Source organism: Mauremys reevesii, linkage group 1 (genome assembly GCF_016161935.1).
Source record: "Mauremys reevesii isolate NIE-2019 linkage group 1, ASM1616193v1, whole genome shotgun sequence".
Lineage (NCBI taxonomy): Eukaryota > Metazoa > Chordata > Testudines > Geoemydidae > Mauremys > Mauremys reevesii.
Genome location: NC_052623.1, coordinates 40,440,687 through 40,467,256, shown reverse-complemented (window position 1 = coordinate 40,467,256; position 26,570 = coordinate 40,440,687). Strand labels below are relative to the sequence as shown.

The 26,570-nt window shown below is 41.2% G+C and overlaps 1 protein-coding gene across 4 annotated transcripts in view; it reads left to right on the top strand.

The window, feature by feature from the left end:
• The window catches only part of KBTBD3 (kelch repeat and BTB domain containing 3), a 28,858-nt gene extending 4,392 nt beyond the window's left edge, over window positions 1-24,466 (top strand). Inside the window, exons 2-5 of one of the 4 annotated variants that reach the window (XM_039541470.1) lie at window positions 163-396; window positions 12,160-12,410; window positions 19,205-20,698; window positions 22,909-24,466. In XM_039541470.1, the coding sequence (XP_039397404.1) occupies window positions 12,184-12,410; window positions 19,205-20,698; window positions 22,909-22,927 (1,740 nt within the window). In that variant the 5' untranslated portion in view covers window positions 163-396; window positions 12,160-12,183 and the 3' untranslated portion in view covers window positions 22,928-24,466. Of the gene's footprint in view, window positions 1-162; window positions 397-12,159; window positions 12,411-19,204; window positions 20,941-22,908 lie in introns of those variants that run through there. The other 3 variants (XM_039541451.1, XM_039541460.1, XM_039541481.1) reach the window with 3 other exon arrangements.
• The last annotated feature ends 2,104 nt before the right edge of the window (window positions 24,467-26,570 follow it).

The following is a 26,570-nucleotide window of genomic DNA, read 5'->3' as shown; positions in this document are numbered from 1 at the left end:
CAAGTTGGTGTTAGCTCTGCCTAGCCTGGTTGATGGCCCATTAAGGACCATCGGCTATACAATTGACCCATTGAGAGAAGGCAGATACGCCTTGTACTCGGCAAAGTATGCAGGAACTTGCCCCTGTGACTCCAGATTCCATTTTGTTGTAATTTTCCACAGTAAGAACAAAGAGGTGTTCTTACACCTGGGAAAGACTATAAAAGGCTGATGCCTCATCTCCATCTGGTCTTCAATCCTGCTTCTTACCTCTGGAGGAACTTTGCTACAAACTGAAGCTCTGAACAAAGGACTGAATGACCCATCGCAGCGGGGGATATACTCCAGAGACTGGATTTGAACCTGCAGTTTATTCCATCACTGCTACAAGCCTGAACTAAGAACTTTGCCATTACTGTATGTAATTGATTCCATTTAGCCAATTCTAGCTCTCATCTTTATCTTTTTCCTTTTATGAATAAACCTTTAGATTTTAGATTCTAAAGGATTGGCAACAGTGTGATTTGTGGGTAAGATCTGATTTGTATATTGACCTGGGTCTGGGGCTTGATTCTTTGGGATCAAGAGAACCTTTTTCTTTTATTGGGGTGTTGGTTTTCATAACCATTCATCCCCAAGACGAGTGGCACTGGTGGTGATACTGGGAAACTGGAGTGTCTAAGGGGATTGCTTGTGTGACTTTTAATTTTTTTTTTAAATTTAATTGGAGATATACCAATCTCCTAGAACTGGAAGGGATATCAAAAGGTCATTGAGTCCAGCCCCCTGCCTTCACTAGCAGGACCAATTTTTGCCCCAGATCCCTAAGTGGCCCCCTCAAGGATTGAACTCACAACCCTGGGTTTAGCAGGCCAATGCTCAAACAACTGAGCCATCCCTCCCCCCAGTGGTTTGAGCATTGTGGTTAGCCAGTGGGGTGAGACCAAAGTCCTCTTTGGCTGGCTGGTTTGGTTTGCCTTAGAGGTGGAAAAACCCCAGCCTTGGGCTGTAACTGCCCTGTTTTAAGTGATTTGTCCTGAATTGGCACTCTCAGTTGGGTCCCGCCAGAACCTCATCATCACAGTACATCCATGCTGTTGTAAGGTACACAGTGTAGACATAGCCTAAGACCTTGGCTACACTACACCGTGCAAAAGGCAGCTTTTGTTGACAAAACATTGGAGAGGTACACACTACAATGCTCCTCCCACCGGCAAAACTCTCATGCTTTGCTGACAAAATAAAACCACCTGAGAGGCATGGAGCATTTTGCAGCAAAGTTAGATTGACAAAGTGTTGGTGTAGTTGCTGTGCTTGGTTTTGCTGCTGTTAATAGCTTCCAAGAGGTGTCCCACAATGCCCATCCTAACTGCTCTGGACAGTAGTTTGAAATCTGCTGCTGTGCATCTAGATATACAGGCATCTGCCCACTTTCTGTTTGCTCGGTGTGGAGTGCTCATATTGCATCTTGACCATGGTCTCTCAACGCAGCAAACACTCTCCGTCTTGGAGTACAGCTGAGTTGTTTGATCTGCTGACACTGTGGGGAGAGGAGGCTGTGCACCCCTAGTTCCACTCCAGCCATAGGAACTTAGATACCTACAGACAGATTTTTTGTGATTTGTTGGATAAGGACTACGAACAGGATGTGGTGCAGCGTCGTTCGAAGATAAAGGAGCTGAGGTAGGCATACCAGAAGGCAAGGGGGGCAAACCATCATTCTGGTGCTGGGCTAAAGACCTGCCTCTTCTATAAGGAGCTGGACGCCACCTTCACTGCCAAGAGCCCCGTGGATACTTTGGCAGGGTTGGGGGCGGGTGGATAGTGGACCTAGCACAAAGTCAAGTTGGAGGACAATGTAGAGCACCCGGCAGGGTCGTCCGGTGGCATGGTGAGTCAGGACCTCTTTTCCACTCCGGAGGGGCCTAGCCAGCCTCAACAGTCCATCTCTGGCGCATGTGATGCAGAAGAGGAGAGCCCTGGTAAGTGATCTTTTTGAGTTGATGCTGCTCGGTTATGTGAGGTGGAGCTGTACTTTGCTCTGTATGTTGTAGAAGTGGGTGAAGGAATACAAATGTGCATAACTGGCTGTGTTTGAGGGTGCTCCACATTCTCTTCTGCAGATAAGAAGTGTAGTGGAACAGTGTGTTAGTGCACTGTTAAAACCAAGATTTCACTGGAATCCTCCAGAGAGATCTCTAGGAAAATTTCCTGGTGGTACTCGCCAATCTTCTTCCAAAGGTTCCTTGGCAGAGCAGGGAATTTTCCCCCACCACTTTACACAGACCAAAGCAGCACACAGGTGAGCAGCACAGGGCACCGTATCTGAAGCCACATACATATAGTAGATGCATCCTTGCTCACCCTCAGGAGTGAAATATCCGCTTCAATGACCCCCCACCTGTGGAAAATGGTGGTAGAGTTTACAATATTGTCCCTAATTGCCTGCACTGATCCACTTAAAAAAACACCTAGACCATTTGCCCTATTTTGAATGCTGTTTTGGGTGTTCGCTGAGATGTGTGCTTACCAAGGGACAGTGAGAAAGTGATTGATATGTTACAAGAAGTATATTTTACTATAATGATTCAATGCCCTTCATGAACCAACAATCAGGCTTCTGTATATTGTTTCTTGTGCTTCTGCAGATGTGGTCTTCAAAGGAACCCCCTACACACCAGCGGAGCACCTCTGCCAGATAAAAAAGCGACCAAGGCAAAGCAAAGAGGACATGTTCCGAGAGGCACTCCAATCCTGAGAGAGCAAAAAAAGAGAACGCAGGGAATGGAGAGAGACTCTCAAGGAGAAATTTAAAATACAAAGGCAGGAGAGAAAGGAGAGTGAGGAGCACATTCTAAAGGGCCAGGAGCAGATGATAAAAGTAATGGAGGCGCAAACAGAGATGTTGAAGTCCCTAATCACTCTCCAGGCTGAAGAGATGCGTGTTTGTCCTCCCTGCAGCTGATCTAGAACTGCTTTCCATGCCCTCCCCAAACTACTTCTACACATTCCTTGCAATCACCCTGCCCGTCTCGGTACCCCTTTCACTCCACTTTTTCGACAGCTTCCAAAATGATAGCTGGCTACACTGCCCTTCACGATTATCTCCCTTTTCTGAAAGATAACCAGTCTTTGTCTCCCTCACACAGTGGGTTGTGGCTGGAATTAATACACAGTGGCAATTTGATCATTTGCTGACTACAGATCATGGTTAGGAATCATCAAAATTTTCATGCAAGGTGGCAAGTTAACAAAGCATGGCAGAGTGCTGTAGAAAGGCACTTTACTGATGCTCATTGTCAGCATGTTGCCTCAAAGCCCCCCGAATTTGAATTGCCCCCCCCCTCCCCGTATGCCCCTCATAGCCCTGGTATCTGGCTGTTCAAATTCAGAAGCCAAGTGATCTGCCTCCATTCTTCATCCCAGGGGAAATTTTTCACCCTTAGTCTCACAAATATTATGGAGCACACAGCAGACTGCTATGACCATGGGAATGTTTTCCTCTTTTAGGTCTAACCTGCCATAAAGGCAGTGCCAGCACACTTGATCGGCCAAAGACACATCCTACATCTGCTCAACCCATTGTTGAAGCACTTATGGCATGGGAAACCTTGACAGCAGCCAGGAGAGTAAGAGATATGCTGGGTCTCTTAGGAGCACTATGGGAATTTCAACATCTCCCACTGGAATCTTCTGGTTTGGAAAGAAAGTCCCTGCTTGCCGCTTTCTGTACAGGCCAGTGTTCTTGAAAATGTGTGCATCATGCATCTTCCCGGACCACCCTGCTTTAATGTCAAATGCCCACGGTGAACCACAAGCACCTGCAATACTATAGAGAAGTACCCCTTTCTATTGATGTACTCCGCCGCAAGATGGTCCAGGCCCAAAATTGGAATATGCATGCCGTGGATCACCCCTCCGCATTTAGGGAATCCCATTGCAGCAAAGCCATCCACTATTTCATGCACATTGACAAGAGTCACGGTCCTTCGTAGCAGGATGCAATTAATGCCCTTGCACACTTGGGTTAATGCTGTCCCAACAGTGGACTTACCGATTCCAAACTGACCAACCAGTAGCAGTCTGGAGTTGCCAGCTTCCACGCCTTGATCACCATGCACTTCTCCATTGAGAGGGCAGCTCTCATTTTGGTGTCCTCATGCCAAAGTGCTGGGGCGAGCTCCGAACACAGTTCCAGGAAGGTGTCTTTCCACATCCAAAAGTTCTGCAGCTACTGCTCATCATCCATAACAATGCGATCTCAGCAGTCAGTGCTTGTTTCCTAAGCCCAAAAGCGACACAGTCCACTGTGTTCAGCTGCTCCATGAATGCCAGAAGTAATCTGGTGTTTCTTTCCATGGCACATAGCAAGTTAGGCAGCTCTGATTCCTGTTCAGATTGAGAGCTCATGATATACCGCATGACCATCTGCAATATGATTATACACAATGACTACAACAGTAGAGAGTAGTGTGGGATCCATCCTTTCATATAGCGGTGGCAGGTGAACAGTAAATGGGGGCCATTGAAAAATGTCACAAAAAGCAGTCAGAATCTCATGGAATGCTGGAATTGAAAGAACTGCATCCTGGGACGTTGAGCCTGCACCCATGATGCGCTGCGATCCATTCTACTTTCCCATAACTCCTAGCTGCAGAAGGTGGCAAGTAGCACAGTGGGATAGCTATCCATAGTGCACTGCTCTCACTGTCAATGCTAGAGCACCAAGCGTGGACTTGTTTGGCTGACAGAAGGAGCGTAATGTGAACATGCACAAGTGATGTAATTTTAGCACTTCTTGATCATTGGCATAACTTTTGTTGACAAAACTGTAATGTAGACAAGGCCTCAGTACCTTTCACAGACCTAAAGAAGACCTCTGTGTAGCTCGACAGCTTGTCAGTCTCACCATCAGAAATTGATTCAATAAAAGACACTATCTCACCTATCTTGTCTCTCTAATTATGGACTTACTTTTTTACTAAAGAAAATCCATTGGAAAACTTACACTTCATGTAAATTGCATTTTGCACATAAAATGAGCACAAAATACTATAAAAAGATAGTGAATTTATATACGTCCTTTAATATATTTCCATATTTAAATCAAATGAAGTCGGGCAAGACTACAAAACCCATTAAAAACAGTAAGTTTCCCTCCTTGAGAAGATTTTTTTTTTCCCCATAGCAGAAGTCCAAAACTAATGGTGTAATTCCACAAAGGAACTTCCTTGTGAAATTATATTTATACTCTTAATTCCTAGATTTTGGACTTGCTGCATAACTCCTCCCCCTGGAACCCTAAAACATCTAAATTTGAGAAAGTTTAGCTGTATGAGCAAATCTAATCCCTCTGCAAACACGTCTAACTTGCGGGGCAGGGAGGGAGGTTGGTCCCATTGGATTAATATAATCATGTTAGGATATGCAATTAATGATCATTACTTGCAGAGAGGAAATCTTCCATCTCTGCAACACCACCAGGAATCAATGCAATTTCAGTGCTTCATACTGGTACCATGCTGTTTTCTTCAGGCAGTTCTAAATATCCAAAAGCTTTAAAGCGTGTCTGTTTCCCTTCTGTCTAATACTAAATCTAACATGTAATATTGATAAATGCCATTTTGTGAATTCAAATATCTCAGAATGTCACCAATATATGTTTTGTTACCTGAAAAAAATGATTGACAGAATATTAATTGCCTGTAAAGTTAAGTTATTTATGAAGAGATGATGGGGGACGTTTGCTATTTTTTACATATAAGTAACTGAGCTCACACCAAGGTAAAGCAATTTTTAATATTTGGCACAAAACAAGGAAATCTAAAAAACTTACATTTTGAAAAAATGACTTAATATTTTTAGTTTAGAGAAATATCCTGTAAAATTGTAGTAATAGTCTGTTTTTAGTATCAGATTTTAAAGTGTTACAGTCCCATAGAGCGACTTACGGGTTTCTATAAAACTACCTCTAGCAGCAGCAAAGGCAGTTATGCTTTAATAAGATAATAAATATGTTTAAATAACCTTCGTTGTACTTTGCAATGATATTTGGTATTAAAATAGGAGGACCAAGAAGAAGAGAAAATTAAAATTCTCCCCATCCTACATAAAGTGTAGATATTTCTCTAAATTCCCAGCAGATTTCTGGTTTCTTTGGTGGCATCTCTTTTCCCCTAAGATATAGAAAACTGTAAGTTGGTGAAGTCTGGGAGCCGTTGGAACCGCTGTGCCCCCTAACTATTCAACTGGGTTGGCCTTTCTCACACTGCTCTGCTGGTGACCTAGCCAGCCTCTCTAGTCCTTGTTATCACCCACACTACAATAGGTGGCACCACGTACCCAGCTGAGTTATCTGAGTACTTTACCTAAGCTACTCATGGACAAACTGGAGGCCACTACCCAACTTCCCAGCTCCCCAGCTTTGAATCCCTACCGGAGTATAAACCTAGAATTATACTAACTTGCACTGCACAGAGATCTGTATGCTGCAATCTTAGTAATTCATTTGCCCTCCCCCCCCCTCATGTGGGGAAGATGTGCAACAGCCTTTGTTTACCAAGTTGAGATTTTCCCAACCACTTCACTTAAAACACACCGATTAATATAAAACAAGTTTATTAACTACAGAAAGATAGATTTTAAGTGATTATAGGAGATAACATAAGAACGGCCATACTGAGTCAGACCAAAGGTCCATCTAACCCAGTATCCTGTCTTCCGACAGTAGCCAACGCCAGGTGCCCCAGAGGGAATGAACAGAACAGGTAATCAAGTTATAACAAACAGATCAAAGCCTAGGAAATTAAACAAAAATGCAAACAAAGCCTAATATACTAGACAGATAGGATTTGAATTAGCAATAACACCCTGAATGATGATACAAGCAGACCACTAAGTTCCCATTCAGAGGCTAGAAATGCCTTTAGCCTGGGACCAGCACTCCCCCCAGTTCAGTTATTGTTCCTCAGGTGTTTCCAGTGTTCTCTTGCATGGCGAATGAGGTCAGGAGATGATGTCACGCCCTTTTATAGTCTTTCCATATGTGGGAACCCTTACCTCCAAGCTAAGTTCCCAGCCCAGTTTGTAGAAAAATACAGATATGAAAATAGAATTCAGTGTCCTATGATCTGGTCACATGCTTTGCTGAGTCATAGCAGCTGTTATCCATAGACTGTCTGAAGTGTTCCCAGGAAGGCTCACCAGGTGGGGGATAAGCTTCTCCTATGGTCTATTGTTTCCCTTAATGGCTCATTACCTTGAATAGGTCCTTCACAATCAGCTGTCTAGACTAAAAGCATCTTGCCTAGTGGGTGTCACCCAGGTGTAACCACATTTGAAATACAGATACATCACCAATATTCATAATTCCTGATATGAAAATTATACACGCACACAAATAGGATAATCGTAGTCAGCAAATCATAACTTTTCCAATGACACCTCACATGACATATTATGTAGAAGGTGCATCATAATTATGTTATAATTACATTATAATCATACCACTATGATGAATATGGGGTAAAGACTGCCACAATCAGCATTTAAGAATATATTTTTATTAAACTAATATCTGGTAGGAAGGGTCCCCCAGATTGGTGGAAGGCTCAGTGACAGAGGAAGTGTCTTTGCGAATAAATTTTGTTTCTCTTAGTGAAGATATCCACCTGTGTGGAGCAGACAGCTGCTGGGAACTCTCAAGCAGTAAAGTGATTTTTTTTTTCACCAACCAGGAAAGAGAATATTCTCTGGGGTAAAGGAAAAGATGGTTCTTTCGGAGTTGTTTGTTTGTAGTATATTATAGGGTAAAGGCAGTCTAAGGGTCTGTCTACACTACAGTTAGATACCCATGGCTGTCCCATGCCACCTGACTCAGGCTCACAGAGCTGGGGTTAAGGGGCTGTTTAATTGCGGTGCAGACGTTCGGGCTTAAACTGGAGCCTAGGCTCTAGGACCCTGTGAGATGGGAGGCTCCCAGAGCTCAGACTGCAGCCTGAGCCTGAAATGTCTACTCTACACCACAATTAAACACCCTTAGCCTGAGTCCGATGAACCTGAGTCAGCTGGCACGGGAAAGCTGCAGGTGTCTAATAGTAATGTAGACCTACCCTAAAGAGCCCAGCCTTTGAAAGCTGTATCTGTGAAAGACAACAGTGAGTTACAGATTGTTTGTTTGTATTATGGAAGTGCCTAGGATGGCTCAACTAAAATCAAGGCCCTATTGTACTAGGCACTGTACAAACAGAATAAGAAACATTTTCTTTCCCCAAAAAATTTATTCTAAAGTTCTGTTTATTTCCACTGTTGTAGTAGACCTTGTGGAATGGATCACATTGCTCTTAGCAGGAGGCTTGATGGAGGAATTGTAACTTTGATGTATTTCCATTGTGATCTATCTGGAGATGGTTGTCTTAGATGCCTTTCAACCTTTTTCTGACTCCTGTATAAGTCTGAGTGTCTGTCTTTCATCATATTCAAGTTTTGTTAATTAAAATCTAAAAGCCTTTCCCTATCCAGGATATGAAGTTGATATTCAAATGAGTATTTTGGCTTGCACACAGAAAAAGCATAAAGAAATAAAATGATTTAAGTAGAATTGTGTTCCTCGTATTTATAAAATCAGGAGAACATCTGAGTGATTGTCTGCAAAGTGATGTAATGAAATATAGAAAATAAAGTTTCTTTCACAAAGATCTCCCAAACCACTGACTCTTGTGGCTGTTGTGATTCCGCTTAGAAAAGAGCACTTGAGTGTCAGCAAAAAAAAGGTTACTTCTAAGACAGTGGTGGGCAACCTGTGGCCCACTGTTTCCTGCAGCTCCCTTTGGCCGGGAACGGTGAACCCCGGTCACTGGGAGCTGAGGGGGACCGTGCCTGTGGACGGTCAAAGTCAGCAAAATGTCTCATGGCCTGCAATCAGATTACTCTGATGGGCCTCAGGTTGCCTGCCGCTGTTATAAGAGCTGAAATGGTGGCTTAATCATTGCTTGTAAAACTGTATTTGAATTCCATTTTTTCCTCTGATCTTTGATAAGTGAACACAGATTGGTGCAGTTAAACATTTTCTTTTACCTTTTGTTAGTAGAAAAGATACTACTAGTTTGAGTGGATATTCCCTTTCCTTGCAGCTGGTTACAGTGGTATTCTCCATTATATTTTACCTATTGGTGAAAAAAAACAGTAGCTGAGAGTCTGCCTTAAAGTATGTGGGTGTAATAGGAGGCTATTTCCTTTATGCAGAGGGAGAAAGGATCCTAATATGAATGCCTGAACTCTGAAAGAACTTTGATAAAGTTCTTTGTCAAAAAGAATGCTACACTTGCTTTTAAGGAACATAACCAGGCAACCTCAGAGATGTATTTTATACCAGGCTAAACAAGTCCAAATTTGCTTGCATGGTTTTCTACATTTGAGTGGGAAGTCTATCATTTCACTGAAATACCTGCATCCCTGAAGATTTAGTCTTTCAGGTGGCAGGCTGTCAATCTCAGACTCTAACAATCTGGGTATCCAGAGCCCAAGCATACAAAAAGTGCCTCTATGGCTTGTGGACATTGGGGTCTCTGAGTTATCAGAATAAATAGTGGTCTTGTTCTTCTATATATTCCTAGTAAGCCAGGCTTAGAATGGAAAGGAATGCATACATGAGATTGTCTGACCAAGGAAAGGAGAAGATGCCTTCTTCCAAGTGCAAGGGTGACAATGCTGGGAGCAGATCAGTGGATCTCTTCTGTTCCAGGAGCCACAGAGATCTATTTGTGGTTGGAGCCACCTGACTGACTGTACATAAAAATATAGATTGGTCCAACTCCTCCTCTTCTGAGGCAGATATCTTCTGTTGAGAAGACTGCTGCGTGGCTTAGCTTGGATATATGACCTTGATGGATAAGCCCTTGCACTCAAAATATTCAGATTTGTTGTGGGTTCCAGGTTTAGTCTGGAAAATTTTATTCCATTGTGGCAATTCAGGTGGGCTATTATCTGTTGTCATTTTCAGTCAACATTGTGGAAGTCTCCTGCAGAATCTTGGAGGAAAAAATGTATAGCATTAAGCTTCAAGCAGGAGGTCTGATTCTCATTTAGGCCTCGGGTACACCTAGTCCCCACTGTAGATGCAGCTAGATTGATGAAAGAAATGTTCTGCCTCTTGGAAAGATGGATTACCTACATCTATGGAAAAAGCCCTTCCATTGATATAGGAAGCATCTATACCATAGCAGCACAGCAGTTGTGCCACTGTAGTGTAGACATACCCTTACGCTAAGGCCACCTTGCACTTCTCTGGCAGCATAAAGAGGCCTTAAAGTAGGTATAAATATAATTTAACCATTTACACTGCCAGAGTGGGGTAAAATGGTCTTATTGCCACAAGAATCAAGCCCAGGCTGTGTTAAGGGCACTGTGCTTGAACGTTAGGGCTTTCACCAGTAAGAACTTGTCTACACAGAGGTTGCACTGATTTAAGTTAAATTAATTTAAAACTGCTGATAGCTGTTTAGCTTGCAACTCTAAATTTTACAGTTGCAGGCTAAACCAATATGAACCCAATTTAAATAGACTGAGCAAGTCCACACACAAAGCGTATGTCTTCACTACCGGCCGGATCAGCAGGCAGCAATCGATCCAGCAGGGATCGGGATTTATCGCGTCTAGTCTAGACGCGATAGATCGATTCCCGAGCACTCTCCCGTCGACTCCTGTACTCCAGCTTGGCAAGAGGCGCAGGTAGAGTTGACAGGGGAGCGGCAGAAGTCGACTCACCGTAGTGAAGACACCGCGGTAAGTAGATCTAAGTACATCAACTTCAGCTATGTTATTCACGTAACTTAGATCGATCCCCCTGTCCCCCACACCGCCTGTGTAGACCAGGCCAAAGTTTCACCAGTTTAACTAAATTGGTTTAAAAACATGTCTGTGATTAAACCTGTGCAACTTGGTGTGTAGATCAGACCTTAGTCATTCAGGTAGTTGTGTATCTGTATTCCTTCATCTTTTAGGCTATGTCTACACCTAAAATGCTACAGTGGCATCGCTGCAGCTGCGCTGTCATAGAGCGTCAGTTTAGACACTCACTACAGTGACAAGAAGGAGTCTCCCATTGCTGTAGTTAAACTGCCTCTCTGAAAGGAGGAATTCTTCTGTCAACCTAACGCTGTCTACACTGGGGAGTTAGGTCAGCATAACTACTTCTCTCATGGATGTGAATTTTTCACATCCCCAAGAGACATAGCCATGCTGATGTAAGCTTCCAGTGTAGCTTCCGACCTTACTTTGGAGATCAAAGTGACAATCAATTTGGCAAAGACTCTGGATGATAGCAATAGTTCATAAAATTAATGTCTCCTCTGCACTGTGAACTTCAGGAATTATTTCTTGATTGGGATATGCAGGAGATTCTCCAAAATCTGTAGAGCAGAGAGGTGAAGAGGGAGCTTTTTCATTCTGAATTGTTTTCTTTAAATCAAAAGTTTGTTTCAGGATAGAGCAAGGCCTGTTTGTGGTTTTTTTTAATGGCAATAACAATCTGGAATATCCTTCCTAGTATATTTCTGCAGGCATAACACTGAGTATAGCTATTACCTTATGACATAAAATTTTTTGAATAGCCATGAAGATTGCTTGAATTTTCTCAGGGCTGAGTGGAAAGAACAGTGTCAAAACCCAAGATGATTTTAACAGGGTCTGGTTAGCACATGAGGGTAGGGTGGAAAATAAGTTTTCTTCCACTCCCTGCCTCTGCATGTGCAGGAGGGGATTAAGTAGCTTAGGTTCAGCTGCTCACTGCACCCACCTGCATGATAAGCCTAGCAAATGCAGGGTTGTAAGGGGCTCTTTTTACCACCTTATTCCACTCTATGAGTGCACAGATAGTCATGATCTGGACTATACGGTGTCATTTTCATTTGCCATAGAAATGAAAAAATTCCAACTTTATAAACTAATACAAAGGAAAATCATGTAGGAAATCTTGCCTGATTCATTTAATGAAATATGTATCAACTCTGGAGTAAAATTATTAGATTCAATCTAAACCCAGTGAAAAGGTTCATTAATGGACAAATCTTAGCAGTGATGCACATTATTTACGTACTAAATCTTTCATTCAGAATTTTTTTGTGGCATTAAGTTGTTTTTGAAATAACATTATAAAATCAGTGACTTATTTTTCCATTTCAGTTTTAGGAATATATTGAAGAAACCATGGACATCAACAGGATGAACAATCAACCGTGGACAATCAACAGTGGAATTTCTGTTCCTGAAAAGAAAATCAACTCCTTAGTAGCTGAAGATCATGCTCAGCAAATTCTAAATGTACTGCAAAGTTTCAGAGAAAATAATATCTTTTTTGACTTTAATATACTTGTAAAAGATGAAATAATCCCCTGTCATCGTTGTGTATTAGCAGCATGCAGTGACTTTTTCAGGTAAGCCTACTTCTAATGTAATTTTGAAGAGAGTGGATATCTTTAAATTCTTGGTGGGAAAATATAACCACAGAAATTAAGATAAATCAAAGTGACAAATCTATCCTCAGCATTTTGAGCAGAGTAATCATTCATATTAAACTCAGATCCAGTCATGCATATTACCAAAAAATGGACTGACCCTTTGTCTGAGGTGCATACGGTAGTCTGCATTCTAAAATGTAAATGTAGAATCCTAATTAAATATTGTGCACTGGGAAGACTGTGCATGTCTTCTGTATCTGTATTTGAATGTCCACAACACGAAATATGGTTTGACTTAATGTGGGGAGGGCCAAACCCTATACCTCATACATTCTTATTGTAGAATGCCCACAAGTAGAGCATGAATATATTTATTATTATAATACGTTTTTCCATAACATTATGGAATAAACTTCACAAGGGCTTTCTCAGATAAGTAGACAGTAGACTGATGATTAAGGGGTGACTTTATGTATGTACGTGGGGAACAAAATTTTTATAATGGGCTCATCAATCTGGCAGACAAAGCTATAACAAAATCCAATGGCTGGAAGTTGAAAGTAGATACTCTCAGACTGAAAATAAGGTTCCGTTTTTTTAACTATTAGGGTAATTTGCCACTGGAACAGCTTACCAAGGGTTGTGTTCAATTATATGTCACTGGCAAATTTAAAATCAAGATTGGATGTTTTACTAAAAGATATGCACTAGTTCAAATAGGAATTTATTCAGGAAGGTCCTGTGGCCCATGTTATGCAGGGGGTCATATGAGATAATCACAGTGGTCCCTTCTGGCCTTATGATCTATGAATGAAACTATAAATGCCATAAGAATGACTGAAAAAACAAAAATCCCTAAACGCAAAATCCAGTCTCAAATTTGTGGCCTTCCCTGTGGTACTTGGAGCCATAAATTAATTAATGAATATCTAACACTTATCTATGTATAGGATGTAGTCCTTTCCGTTATAATATGGATGATCTTCATTGCCAAAAGACCCTGGCTAACCTGTGCTTCAGTAAAGCACAAACCTGCAAATCTACACTGAAAGATTTCTCGATTTACTGTTCACTGAGGCAGAAAATTTCAGTATTTCTGTTGTTATGAAAAGCAAAACTAGTACAAGTGAGATTACGTTTCCCAGAGATCAAAAGAGGAGTAACATTGCTGCCCGGCCTTGCCATGGCATAAACTCAAGCCCTGGGATACTTACTGCTGATTGTCCCTCCTGCCAGTTTCTCCACTTGCTCCTTTAACTGAAAACAAATTCTCATTTCAGCTCCTACAGGATTGAAGAGGAACTGGCTGGTCACACTAAGTGTAGCAGGAGACCTTTAGAAAGGCTGCCTCCATAACCCTACTTCCTGCCTCTTTCTGCAGCAGTTCTTAAGATAGCTACCCCTGCACTGCTCTAAATTCAAGCTAGTGATGGGAATAAGTAAAGATGGGGAGAGAATGAGAACTGAAGGAGCTATGGGTCATTCTTCCCCTTCAGCAAAAATAAGGTTGATGTTCAAGATATTTTTCTTTCCCTCAGCTATACTGAATTCTGCACAAAGGAAGTAATGTTTCTCAAGAACTACTGTTGAAGAAGGGAGGAGTGATAAGAGAGGGGATGTTTCTTTCTATTCTCTCCACTAGTTGGATCCTCTTCACTCTTACAGCAGAGTTGCTTACAGGAGCAGTGACTGACTGAAACTATCCTACCTCCTCTCAGCAGTAGAAGCCGTTGGGCAGTTTTACACTTAAAATGCTGCAGCGCTTCAGTGAAGATGCTAATGTGCCAATGGAAGAGTTTCTCTCATCAGTGTAGTTAATCCGTGTCCACGAGAGGCAGTAGCTATTGGGACAAGAGAAACTCTCCCATCCATAGAGCACTGTCTACATCAGGGGTTAGCAGTAAAGAGTCCTGTGCAGGGGCGGCTCTAGGAATTCCGCCGCCCTAAGCAGGGCGGCACGCCGCGGGGGGCGCTCTGGCGGTCGCCAGTCCCGCGGCTCCAGGGGACCTCTTGCAGACGTGCCTGCGGAGGGTCCGCTGGTCCCGCGGCTCTGGTGGACCTCCCGCAGGCACGCCTGCGGATGCTCCACCGGAGCCGCGGGACCAGCAGACCCTCTGCAGGCATTTCTGCGGGAGGTCCACCGGAGCTGTGGGACCAGCGGACCCTCCACAGTCATGCCTGCGGGTGGTCCGCCAGACCAGCCTGCCGCCCTCCCGGCAAAATGCCGCCCCAAGCGCGCGCTGGGGTCTGGAGCCGGCCCTGGTCCTGTGGCACCTTATAGACTAACAGACGTATTGGAGCATGAGCTTTCATGGGTGAATACCCACTTTGTCGGATGCATCTGATGAAGTGGGTATTCACCTTGAATCCGACGAAGTGGGTATTCACCCACGAAAGCTCATGCTCCAATACGTCTGTTAGTCCATAAGGTGCCAGAGGACTCTTTGCTGCTTTTACAGATCCAGACTAACACGTCTGCCCCTCTGGTACTTGATCAGGGGTTAGGTTGGTTTAACTGTGTTGCTTAGGGGTGTGGATTTTTCACACCCCTGAGCAACATTGTTATACCGATGTGAGTTTGTATTGTAGACCTGGATAGAAAGGAGCAACACTAAATATCTTAGTTTTTCATGGTTTCATTTAGAACCTAGGTGGGGCAGGCGGTTGACATGGCAAAGTGTAGGTCCACTACTTAGTGGGAAAGGAGAGCTAATAATGGACAGCACAAACTGAGGTGTTTAATGCTATTTTGCTTCAGTCATCACTAAAAAGGTAAATTTTGACCAAATGCTTAACACAATTAATATTAACAAGGAAGAAAGAACATAAGCCAGAATACGGAAAGAATAAGTTTAAAAATATTTAGATAAGCTATATGTATTCAAGTTGGCTGGGCCCGATGACATTCACCTGGGGTATTTAAGGAACTAGCTGAAGCAATCTCAGGACCATTAGTGATTTTCTTCAAGGATGGGTGAGTCCCAGAAGACTGGAGCAGGGCAAACATAGTACCTATCTTTAAAAAGGGGAACAAAGAAGACCTGGGGAATTGCATACCAGTCAGACTTCAGTTGCTGGAAAGATACTAGAACAAATTATTAAGCCGTTTGTAAGCACCTAGAATATAATAGGGTGATAAGAAAGGCTGTGAGTTTGTCACGGAGGTCACAAAAGTCCCAGATTCCATGACTTCAGTGACTTCTGCAGCGGCCGGTGCACCTGGCTCAGGGGCAGCTCAGGCAGCCCCTGCGGCAGTCGCTCTGGCCGTTGCTGGGGCAGTCTCGGGTCCCCGCACACCACCCCCCTGCCCTCCGCCCAGCAGCAGAGTTTGGGTGTGGGAGGGGACAGGAAGTTGAGGCATGGGACAGGGTGAGGCAGGCTCTGGGTGGTGCTTACCTGGGTGGCTCCTGGAAGCGGCAACATCCCCCTCACTCAGCTGCTAGGCGGAGGCATGACCAGGCAGCTCTGCATGCTGGGTATGCAGAGGTCTGCATGCTGGGTACGCAGAGGTCCTCCAGGGGGTACATCAACTAATCTAGATATTTGCCTAGTTTTACAATAGGCTACATAAAAAAGCACTAGTGAAGTCAATATAAACTAAAATTTCATATAGACAATGACTTGTTTATACTGTTCTCCATGTCCATTAAAGGTAGGACAATGTTATCAATTTAATCTGCAGCAAGGGAGATTAGGGTTAGATATTAGGAAAATCTTTCTGATTATAAGGATAATTAAGCACTGGAACAGGTTCTCATGGGAGGTTGTGGAATCCCCCTCACTGGAAATTTTTAAGAACATGTTAGATAAACGTGTCTAGGTATACTTGGTCCTGCCTCAGCAAAGAGGAATAGACTAGATCAGTGGTTCTCATGCGTATTTGATCACACCTCCCTTTGTGTCTGTAGTAGTTTACACACACACCCTCCCACCACACAAGTACATATACCAATACAAAAAAATCAATAGGCAACTCTCTCTAAATATTAAAAACAATAAGGCATTGATTCAAACAGAGCCAACGATCCATTGTAAAAAGAGCAAAACTGCAACTGTATTCGCTGCTTACAATGAAATGTGCACACCATGCATAGCAAATGGATTAACATACAGATGGCAATGACTTTGTATAATGCTATGCAAGCTTAAAAGATATCCATCAAAATGCACAGCGTCATCTAGAGTCAAATGCACAGCGCCATCTGAGGGCCTGATATGTCTGGAGCAATCAGCTCTGCTAGTTATTCATTGCTGTGAGTAAAATATGCTCAGTAAGTTTTTCCCCCCAAAGCTTCTCACGCCTCCCCCCCAGAGGGGCCTGCCCCCCAGTTTGAGAATCTCTGAACTAGATGACTCTTGAGATACGTTCCTGCTCTACATTTCTATGGTTCTTTGTTGGTCTACAGGAAATGTGATGTCACCAGAATTGTCTTTTCACCAGCAGTTATTAGTATGCAAACTTCACTGATCCTAGGCTCCCCACCTTAGCATCTCACTAATCCATGCTAGCTAGTATGTATTGAGTAATCCAAATATAATCAAAACAAGTTACAGTACAATTTGCAGAATGCCATTTTTAAATATTGCAGAATACCATGAGCCAAATTCAGCTTTGACATAAGTAGGAGTACTTGAAATATATGGAGTTGCACACTTTCATACCAGAGCTGAATTTGGTCCCAAGTATGAAAGAACATAGCATGATGGAATGGAAATGGCTTATAAAAAGTCTAAAGGAGATGTAATTACTAGTTGCATGCTGTCTTCACTTCAAAGATGTGCCACAGAGTGCTTCAACCCTTACTTGCTTTTTCTTGGAACTTAACCTCTTGGGGTATGTCTACACAGCCCACAGCAGCGAGCCTCCTAGCTCGTGTCAACAGACTCAGGCTCATGCTACTTCACTAAAAATAGCTGCATAAATGTTGCGGCTTGGTCTCTGAAGCCTAGGGAAGGGTGTAGGCTTCTGAGCTCCAGATGTCACTTTAAAGTACTGTCTACACACATATTTTGACCATGGGACCCAGGCTGGGAGGCTTACTGTGTAGACATGCTCTTGGTGACAATAAGTGTGCATGTATGGAGGGTTCCATACAGGAGCTGTGATCTTATTATGATAATAAATGTGACTGGGTGCATACTAACTTCCCTCTCTAGGGGACACCGGACACTGGGACCACACAAGAATCGTATTCAAAAAATCTCTCCCTCTCCATTGTTTGGCAGAATACAGGAGCTAGGCAGGAAGTTGTTTAGATTCTGGAACTGTCAGACAACCAGACACAGTTGGTTTATAAACGAGTCATGAAGTCAGGGACCAGAATGGGGGAAAGAGTGTTCTTATTACAGAAGAAGACTGCCAATCAGAAACTCAGCCTAAGAACATTTACCATGGGAGTGTGCTTGTATCCCAGAAGAGAAGGGCTTCTGGGATACAAGCTTATTTTGGGATTGTATTTGCTCCTGGGTATATCAGTGTGTGGGTTCTGGAACAGCCCCACCTGTCGCAGTGACATTTTACATTTAAATCTTTTAGGATAATGTATAATGGGATGATATGAGAGGAGGGGTTCCACAAGGCTTTGCCCTTGGTCCCGTCATTTTTTCTCTCCTATACCCTATTGATTGGTGATATCTGCTCATGGCTTTAACTACCACCTTTACACTGACTCAGAATCTACCTTTCTGTTACCAGGTTTAATTCCCTCCACCCAATCCTGCATCTCAGCCTTGTTTTCTGGCATCTTTTTGTGGATGTCAACTTAAATTCCACAAGGCCAGAGCTAAGCTCCTGATTTTTTCCGCCATCCCCAACCCTTTGTTATAACTGTGGAGAATACCACTATCTGCTCAGTTGCTTAGGCCTGTAACCTGGATATTAGCCCTCTCTTTCAACCCACCATCAAGGCTTTGCCTGAATCCTGCTTCATCCAACGTAATATTTAAACTGTTGATCCTTTCCTCTCTGTCCACACTGTCAAAACTCATCTTGGCTCTTACCATCTCATGTCTTGGCTCCTCCTCTCTGGCCTTGACAGCTGCAGTCTTTTCCTTCCCCCGCCATAAATCTATTAAAAATACTGCTACCAAGATCATTTTCCAGGCCAATTCCTTTGATCAGGTCACCCTTCTCTGTTCCTCCATTGGCTCCTCTTTTCCACCATATCTAACATATGCTTCTTGTCTTGACCTTTGAGGCCTTCATATTTTAGCCCCACTCAGCTTATCTGCTGTATTATTTTATTGCGCCATCTAGATCAGTGGTTCTCAGCCTTTCCAAACTACTGTATCCCTTTCAGGAATCTGATTTGTCTTGTGAACCCCCAAGTTTCACCTGACTTAAACTACTTGCTTACTTAATCAGACAAAAATATAAAAGTGTCACAGCCACACTATTACTAAAATTGCTTCTTTCTCATTTTTACTATATAATTATAAAATAAATAAATTGGAATATAAACATTGTACTTACATTTCAGAGTATAGTATATAGAGGGGAAAAAACATGTAATTGTATGAAATTTTAGTTTGTACTGACTTCACTAGTGCTTTTCTTTGTAGCCTGTTGTAAAACCAGGCAAATATCTAGATGAGTTGATGTACCCCCTGGAAGACCTCTGCGTACTCCCAGGGGTATGTGTACTCCGGGTTAAGAACCACTGATCTAGATTTTTTTTTCTCCCTCTCAGTATAGTGTTTTCTTGTCTTCTGTTTGCTAGATCTATAATGTTATTTAATTTGTGTATATGTCTCCTGTATTTTACTTGCAGAGCCATGTTTGAGGTTAACATGAAAGAAAGAGATGATGGGAATGTTACTATTAGTAATTTATCACCCAAGGCAGTGAAGGCTTTTCTCGATTATGCCTATACAGGAAGAACTGAGATAACAAATGATAATGTGGAAATGTTCTTCCAGTTGTCATCATTTCTTCAAGTTTCACACCTCTCCAAGGCTTGCAGTGAATTTCTAATAGAAAGTGTTGATCTTGGGAACTGTTTACAGTTGTTGTCTATATCAGAAAGTTATGGTTCTGCTCATTTGTTTGATCATGCACTAGAGTTTGCACAGCACTGCTTTTCCTTGCTGCTCAAATCTAGTGATTTCTTGGAGATGAATTTTGAGATATTGCAAAAATGTATTGAAGCAGATGAGCTGTATGTCCCTGAGGAAGAATCTGTGTTGAAAGCTGTCCTACAGTGGACCAAACATAATATAGAAAAAAGACAGAAGCATCTCCATCACTTGATTAAAAAAGTGAGATTACATCAGTTACCTGAAAAGACACTGAAGGACTTGTTGCATTCTGAAGAATATTTGCTTCAGAGCTCTGACTGCTTAGGAATAATCAATGATGCAATTAAAAGTGTACAAAACTCCAGTGGACTATTTCCAGATGCTCGTCCTTCAACAACAGAAAAATATATATTTGTTCACAAGACTGAAGAAAATGGGGAAAACAGACATACATTTTGCTATAATATCAAAACTGATAAATGGAAAGAACTGCCCCACACACAAATCATTGATCTGCCAGGGTCAAGTTTATCTAGTTATGGAGAAAAAATATTTATAACTGGTGGGTGCAAAGGGAACTGCTGTAGGACTGTTAGACTTCATATTGCTGAACCCTTTCATGATGCCACTGATCAAACTTGGTGCTACTGCCCAGTCAGCAATGATTTCTCCATAGTGTCAACAATGAAAAAACCAAGGACTATGCACACATCTGTCATGACCCTAAATCAGTTATTTATAATAGGTGGAAAGACTAAAGGAGCTCAGGACATCAGAAGTCTTTTGGATGTGGAATCTTACAATCCTCTCTCCAAAGAATGGAAATCTGTAAGCCCGTTACCAAGAGGCATATACTATCCAGAAGCAAGTGCATGTCAAAATATAATTTATGTCCTTGGTGCTGAAGTAGAGATTACGGATGCCTTTAATCCATCTCTGGATTGTTTCTTTAAGTATAATGCTATGACTGATCAATGGTCTGAGCTTGTAGCAGAGTTTGGGCAGTTTTTTCATGCAACTTTAATCAAAGCTATTCCAGTGAACTGCACGTTGTATATATGTGATCTTTCCACCTACAAGGTTTATAGTTTTTGTCCAGAAACTTGTGTTTGGAAAGGGGAAGGATCTTTTGAATGTGCTGGCTTTAATGCAGGAGCAGTTGGAATAGAAGATAAAATTTACATACTAGGTGGTGACTATGCTCCAGATGAAATTACAGATGAAGTACAAGTCTACCATAGCAACAGGTCTGAGTGGGAAGAAGTCACACCAATGCCAAGAGCCTTAACTGAGTTTCATTGTCAGATGATTCAGTTTAATAAATACAGAGACCCATGGTCATCTGTAAGGCAGTGTGCTCTGGAGCATTTTGAAACATTATAAGTTATAACAGTCTACTTAAATGCACAATTACTTAAAACATATTCTTTTTAGCTGTTGCTATAGGTTTTTGCAAAAAGTTTATATTATAAACATGTTCTATTAATAACTTATGTTGTAGAATTGTTTGTTTTTATGGTAATAATGTATATCAACTTTTCTATAGGATTTATATGCAACTTCTTTTCAGATGTCATTTGAATAATTTGCAGAGCAACATCACTTTTCAAGAAGTACAGTAATAGGGGTTTAATTTTGTAATATCTATGCACTGTTACTTGTATCATCATGAATGCTCCAGTGGACAAATCACTGAGCAAGAAAATTGTGTTGATATTTTCCCTTCATAACTAATGGAGTAGAAATATGCTGAATTTTTTGTTTAATCCTAGCAGAGGAGCTGTAAACATCATGTGTCAGTTTACCCTTGCGACATTGACAACAGCAAGAGCAAATGCCAAAAAGGCCTTCACGTTCACAAGGCATTGACTCTGGATATTTAGTGTGAAGGGAATAATGATTTTTACAGTTTTATTTCATTGTGGCTTGTTTTCCCTACTCCTGTACTTGCTGTCTTCATCCTGACGCTGTTGTCAGACAACCTCTGAGACTGACACCATTCTGTAAGCAATTGCTGGATGGTGTGGGATTCACACAGCAACCTCCTGCACCTTTGCAGATGGTCATCTTGGTAGTGTTGCCAAACACAACTAGGCCAAAAGAGCAAGATTCTTGAGATTGCTCTCAGACCTAGGACTTTCATCTGTCAAGTGTATAGTGCTACATACTATGGCCATATGTATACTACTGGCTAAAACAGCATTGCTGCGATCGATGCAGCGTATTGATTTAGTGAGCCTGGTGAAGACACGCTAAGTCCATGGGAGAGTGCTCTCCCATTGACGTCTGTACTCCCTGAAAGGTGGAAGCTATGTCAACGGGAAAGTGTCTCCCATCAACAATAGCACGGTGTAAACACTGCTGTAAATCGACCTAAGTTACGTTGACTTAAGTTACGTAATTTACTAAACTGAAGTAACGTAACTTAGATTGACTTACAGTGTTAGTGTAGACCAGCCCAAAGTCACTGGGCTAGCCTCTGCAGTAGTTTGTATCAATAATTCTATATATTATTGCTTTAATTAACTAAATTGGAAGTGTGTGTGTTTCAGTGTATATAAAATACCAAATACAGTACTGAAAAATACCCCAAACTCCTCACTTTTAAAATCAAAGTGGACAAGTATTTCTAAAGTCAAGTAATGGATTTTTTTTTTAAATTGTAAATAGTCCGTATTTTAACTGAACTAAAAGACACTTCAAGATATGTACTTTCACTTTGTACCTCACAATCCACCTTAGGTGTAGAAATACTATATGGTAACCACTAGACTAAATATATTGCTTGGATTTTTTAACATAGTAACCTATTATGATAAGAATGTTAAACTTGCAATGGACTTTTAATATTACTATTAATCTACATATAGTTCCTGGGGCAAATTTAGCCCCCCATCTCCAAAGTGGATCTTTCACAGAGGAAGAGGTGCTAATTAGGGTTGCTGGGTTCCACGCACAGAGACAAGCATGGGAAGATTGGAAATAAGGAAGGGAGACAGACATCTGTCCTGTGGAGGGGTACTGGCCTGAAAGTAGCCTTCACAGAAGGGTTCTGTAATTTTCCACAACATGGGTGAGAAAGATTCCTTTTTTTCCCAGTGCTCGGCCTAGCTACTTGGGCCAAGCACTGGGGTCTGAATTTGCCCTAATGAATAATGTATACTATAGTGACAATATATTTGAAGCAGTAAACTCATGCTATGCTAGACAGAATTATACTAAGCATTTGGCTATAGCATGTACCCTGCTTAAGCAATGTAAAAAAAAATAAAATTCCAGAGGAGAAAGCTATAGAAATCTTTTCTGATAGTTGAGACTATCTGGATAATTTTAGAAAATACCACATGTGCATTGGGCTGGCATTTTGGAAAAGTCAAGTCAGTATTAATGTCTGGAATTGACTCTCTCTTTGTGGCTATTATTTGTGGCTAATATTTCTGTTTCAAACTCTATACAGTATAAGTCCCCAGTCCTGAAATTGGCTATGCAGACACACCATTGAAGTCAGTGGGGCTCTGTGCTGGTGAATGGGTCTGCCCACCTGAGCCTTATAGGATTGGGACTTAACACAGGTAGTTCATAGAACTATATTAATATTTTTAGTGCAGTGCTAACTGCAAAAAAGAGCAGGGCAAAAGCAGAATCTTATGCTTTCATGCACACATCCTAGTGAAAGTGTTTTCCAGAAGTGCCTAATATACACTGTCTTTCTGTAATATTTGAGATGGCAGAAATAAGATTTTAATTCTTCAGTTGGATTCCTTTGATTTTAGTGAGACACAGTGCATGTGACTATAGAATGGTTAAACCTTCCAGATCCCCATGAGTCTAGTTGCAATTGACATCTCCTGTCTGTGCAGGCCATAATGGCCACTTTTAACATATCAGTCTTAGATCAAGATTGCACCAGTCAGTGCCAGGTATTCTCAGATGTTACCTGCTCTATTACAAGGAAATAAAAACAAAAACAAAAATAGCACTGGCTTAATAATTTGGTATCAGGCAGCCATATGAAGTTAGCCAACATTTACCAAGATGACTTTCATAAGAACATAAATGAAATTTTGTAAATTTAAAGAGCTTGTTCTTTAAATAAATCTGTAGTTTGTAATAAGATTTAGGTCAAATTCTGTTAACAAAAATAGTAAACAGTTTGCTATTGGTATCGAGATTTTAGTGTCAAGAAGGTAACATCTACTTTTATACTATTTTTTTCCCTAGATAATCCCCAAATTATTTACAAACTATGCTTAAATATGATGTAGTTCACAATCCTCCCACTGAAAGCAACTGTCACTTGGGTTAGAACACAGCTGTTTGTTCTTAATGGAAAGCAAATGTTCAGAACAATTCAGGAAAAGTGAAAAGTATCAAAATGAAACCACAAGAAAAAAAATGTAAGTAACTATATAGTATAATAACCCAGTTTCAGATTTGATCAGGACACTGAAGCTAACACTACTATTCTTGCAAAATCTAGGGTGGAGTCTTACTAACCATGAGTTTTTACAACTTAATTGTCACTTCTCATCAAAAATACAGGGCCTCATTCTCCACTGCTTTGTCCTTGTGTAGTAGTTTATACCCATGTAAAGTGAGTAAAGTTGATGTAAAATGCTATGACATGTTGGATGTGCAGTTTATCAAGGTGTAAATGACAGGTTCAAGGAAATAGAGAATCAGGCCCATAGTATTTTTAACTATCGCCATCACTAGCAACTTGGTGGGCTACGGTCAGCATTGAGTCAGCGGAAAGAACAACACCGACTGAATCACAAATAGTGTTTATTATAGCAATCTGACTTTCCTTGGAGGTCTTCTATCCAAGCACTGTTTAGGCCTAATCTTGTTTTGCTTTGGGCATCTGATGGAATCATAACCCATGGTAAAACTCTTGCCATTATTTATATCTGTATTTCGTCAAATATATATATAGTGATGCTTCACTCAGATTTTTATTTGAAAATAGATATGTTCCTTTAATTTTTTCTTAAAGCTGTGCTAGATTTTGCATATCTAACAATGACTAAGAAATGTCTTTAAATCCAATAAAATATCTGTAAACAAAACCTATGTATAATTTTTGAGAATGAAACAATGTGAAAGAGCTGACTGAAATGATTTTTTTTTTGCTCATAACGATAATTCAAGAGGAAAGCAAAATTTAAGGCACAGATAAAAAAGAGGTGGTAGTAGATGCAGTCATTACAAATTGAATGTTGTTTGTTTTAAAATAGCCTGCCAATTTCTCTGCTAGTGCAGCTACACTGAAGTTTATGCAATTACACCAGCAGATGATTCGACCCACTGTTTCAGGCTAAATCATGTACAATGCTATATGCTGCCTAAAGATCATAAAGCATTTTACGCTTGTGCATTAAGTGGCTTTAACTTTTTTTCATCTATGGAGAGCAGGTTGCTCTCCTTAAAGCACAAACAACTAGTAAATTACACAATGCATCCTATCAGAGGAGTAGCACTTACCTTTAGATACATCAGTGTTACATTTGTCCTCTCCATGCCCTTGTGTAAGACATGTGGCTTGGTTAAGCAGTTACTTTTGTTCTGTCCTTCTGACACCAATGCTTCAGTAATAAAAATGAATGTGTGAGTTAAGATAATTTGTCAGTTTAACATATGCTTTGACTTCATTCCTAATTTCCCCACTTCTGTTATCCCACGAATTAGCAACAGTTCTCTCAGTCATTTCTTCACTACTATTTTAAAATGTTTACATTTCATACATCTGTCACAGGTCAGAGCCATGGCACCTGTATTCTCCCTCCATGGCATCCTTAAGAGCATCCCTTCTAGGCTCCCAGCTCCTCAGGCAAAGACCCACATCTCTCTTACTTATGACTGAGGTTTTTCTAGGCTGCACAGTTCCCTGCCTACACTGTGATATCCCCAGCAAGCCAGACCACCTAAAAGGCCAAAGGCCAATATCTGCACTTTGCTTTCTCTCCAGAGGTTATGTCCAAAATTATAAGTTATCATACAGCTCTTTATAAGCAAGCACATTTATTGTTAAAGTGATGTTAAAGTGAAAGCATTACAGAAAAAACATAAAATAATCTATATACATGTTCAAAATTCACAACTGAGTTTACCCTGTGCGTTACAAGTTCATAACTGTCCCAGGTTCAGAACCAGAAGAGCTATGAATAGTTCAGTCTTTCCTTTGTAATAACTTGGGCCTTTGATCTTGGCCTCATATAACAGGTGATCAGCAGACAATGGCTCATGCCTCAGAGTATAACTTCAAAAGACTGAGTTTTTGCATAACAGGAAGTGGGGAATTTGCATTCATTTCTTCCTAGCTATTGCCCAGGAAAACCACTTAACATGTGTTTCAAAAGTCCATTTTTGTCTGGCACATTGTTCAATATAGTCCTTTAATACCATCACCACCCCTCTCGGTCTCCCCCTTGAGAGGTCACATATGATCACAGCCCACAATAATACAACTGCAGATACTAATAATGGTGGTACACATAATCCTGATATATGTACATTGGTGACAAATAATTACAAAGGAACAGATTTGGCAGTACTTAATCAGCTAAATCTCCCATGGAGTTCAATGGGGGCTTTGCCTGACTAAGGACTGCAGAATTATCCAATGATCAGGGAATAATGTGGTAGTGTCAGTTACTTTATAGTTTCCATTGCCTTGCCTCCAAAGAGTTGTTAGAATATGGTGTGATATTTATGTAGCTCTACAATTTATTAGGGTTATAACGGTACTGGAGAAAAAGGTTAATTGGCCCAATTCCTCCACTCAGAGAGTTATATCTGAGAGCAGAATTGAGCTCAATGGTTAGGCATGTTAAACTAAAAACATGGTTTCAAAACATAAGGGATCGCATTCCTGCAATTCTTGCTCAAGAGCAGTCCGTAGTCATGTGAGTAATCTTATTGAAGTCAATGAGACTACTCAAATAGGAATTACTTTTATGAGTAAGAGTATGCTTTATAAAACTGTTAATTACAAAATTAATGTGAATACTTTTTTGTAATTATTTTCTTTTGACTTCTGTAGACTCTCAATACATTATGAAGAAAGCACATTCTTTTAGAAAGCCCAGAACTAAACTGGAGAATGTGATTGCTCTAAAG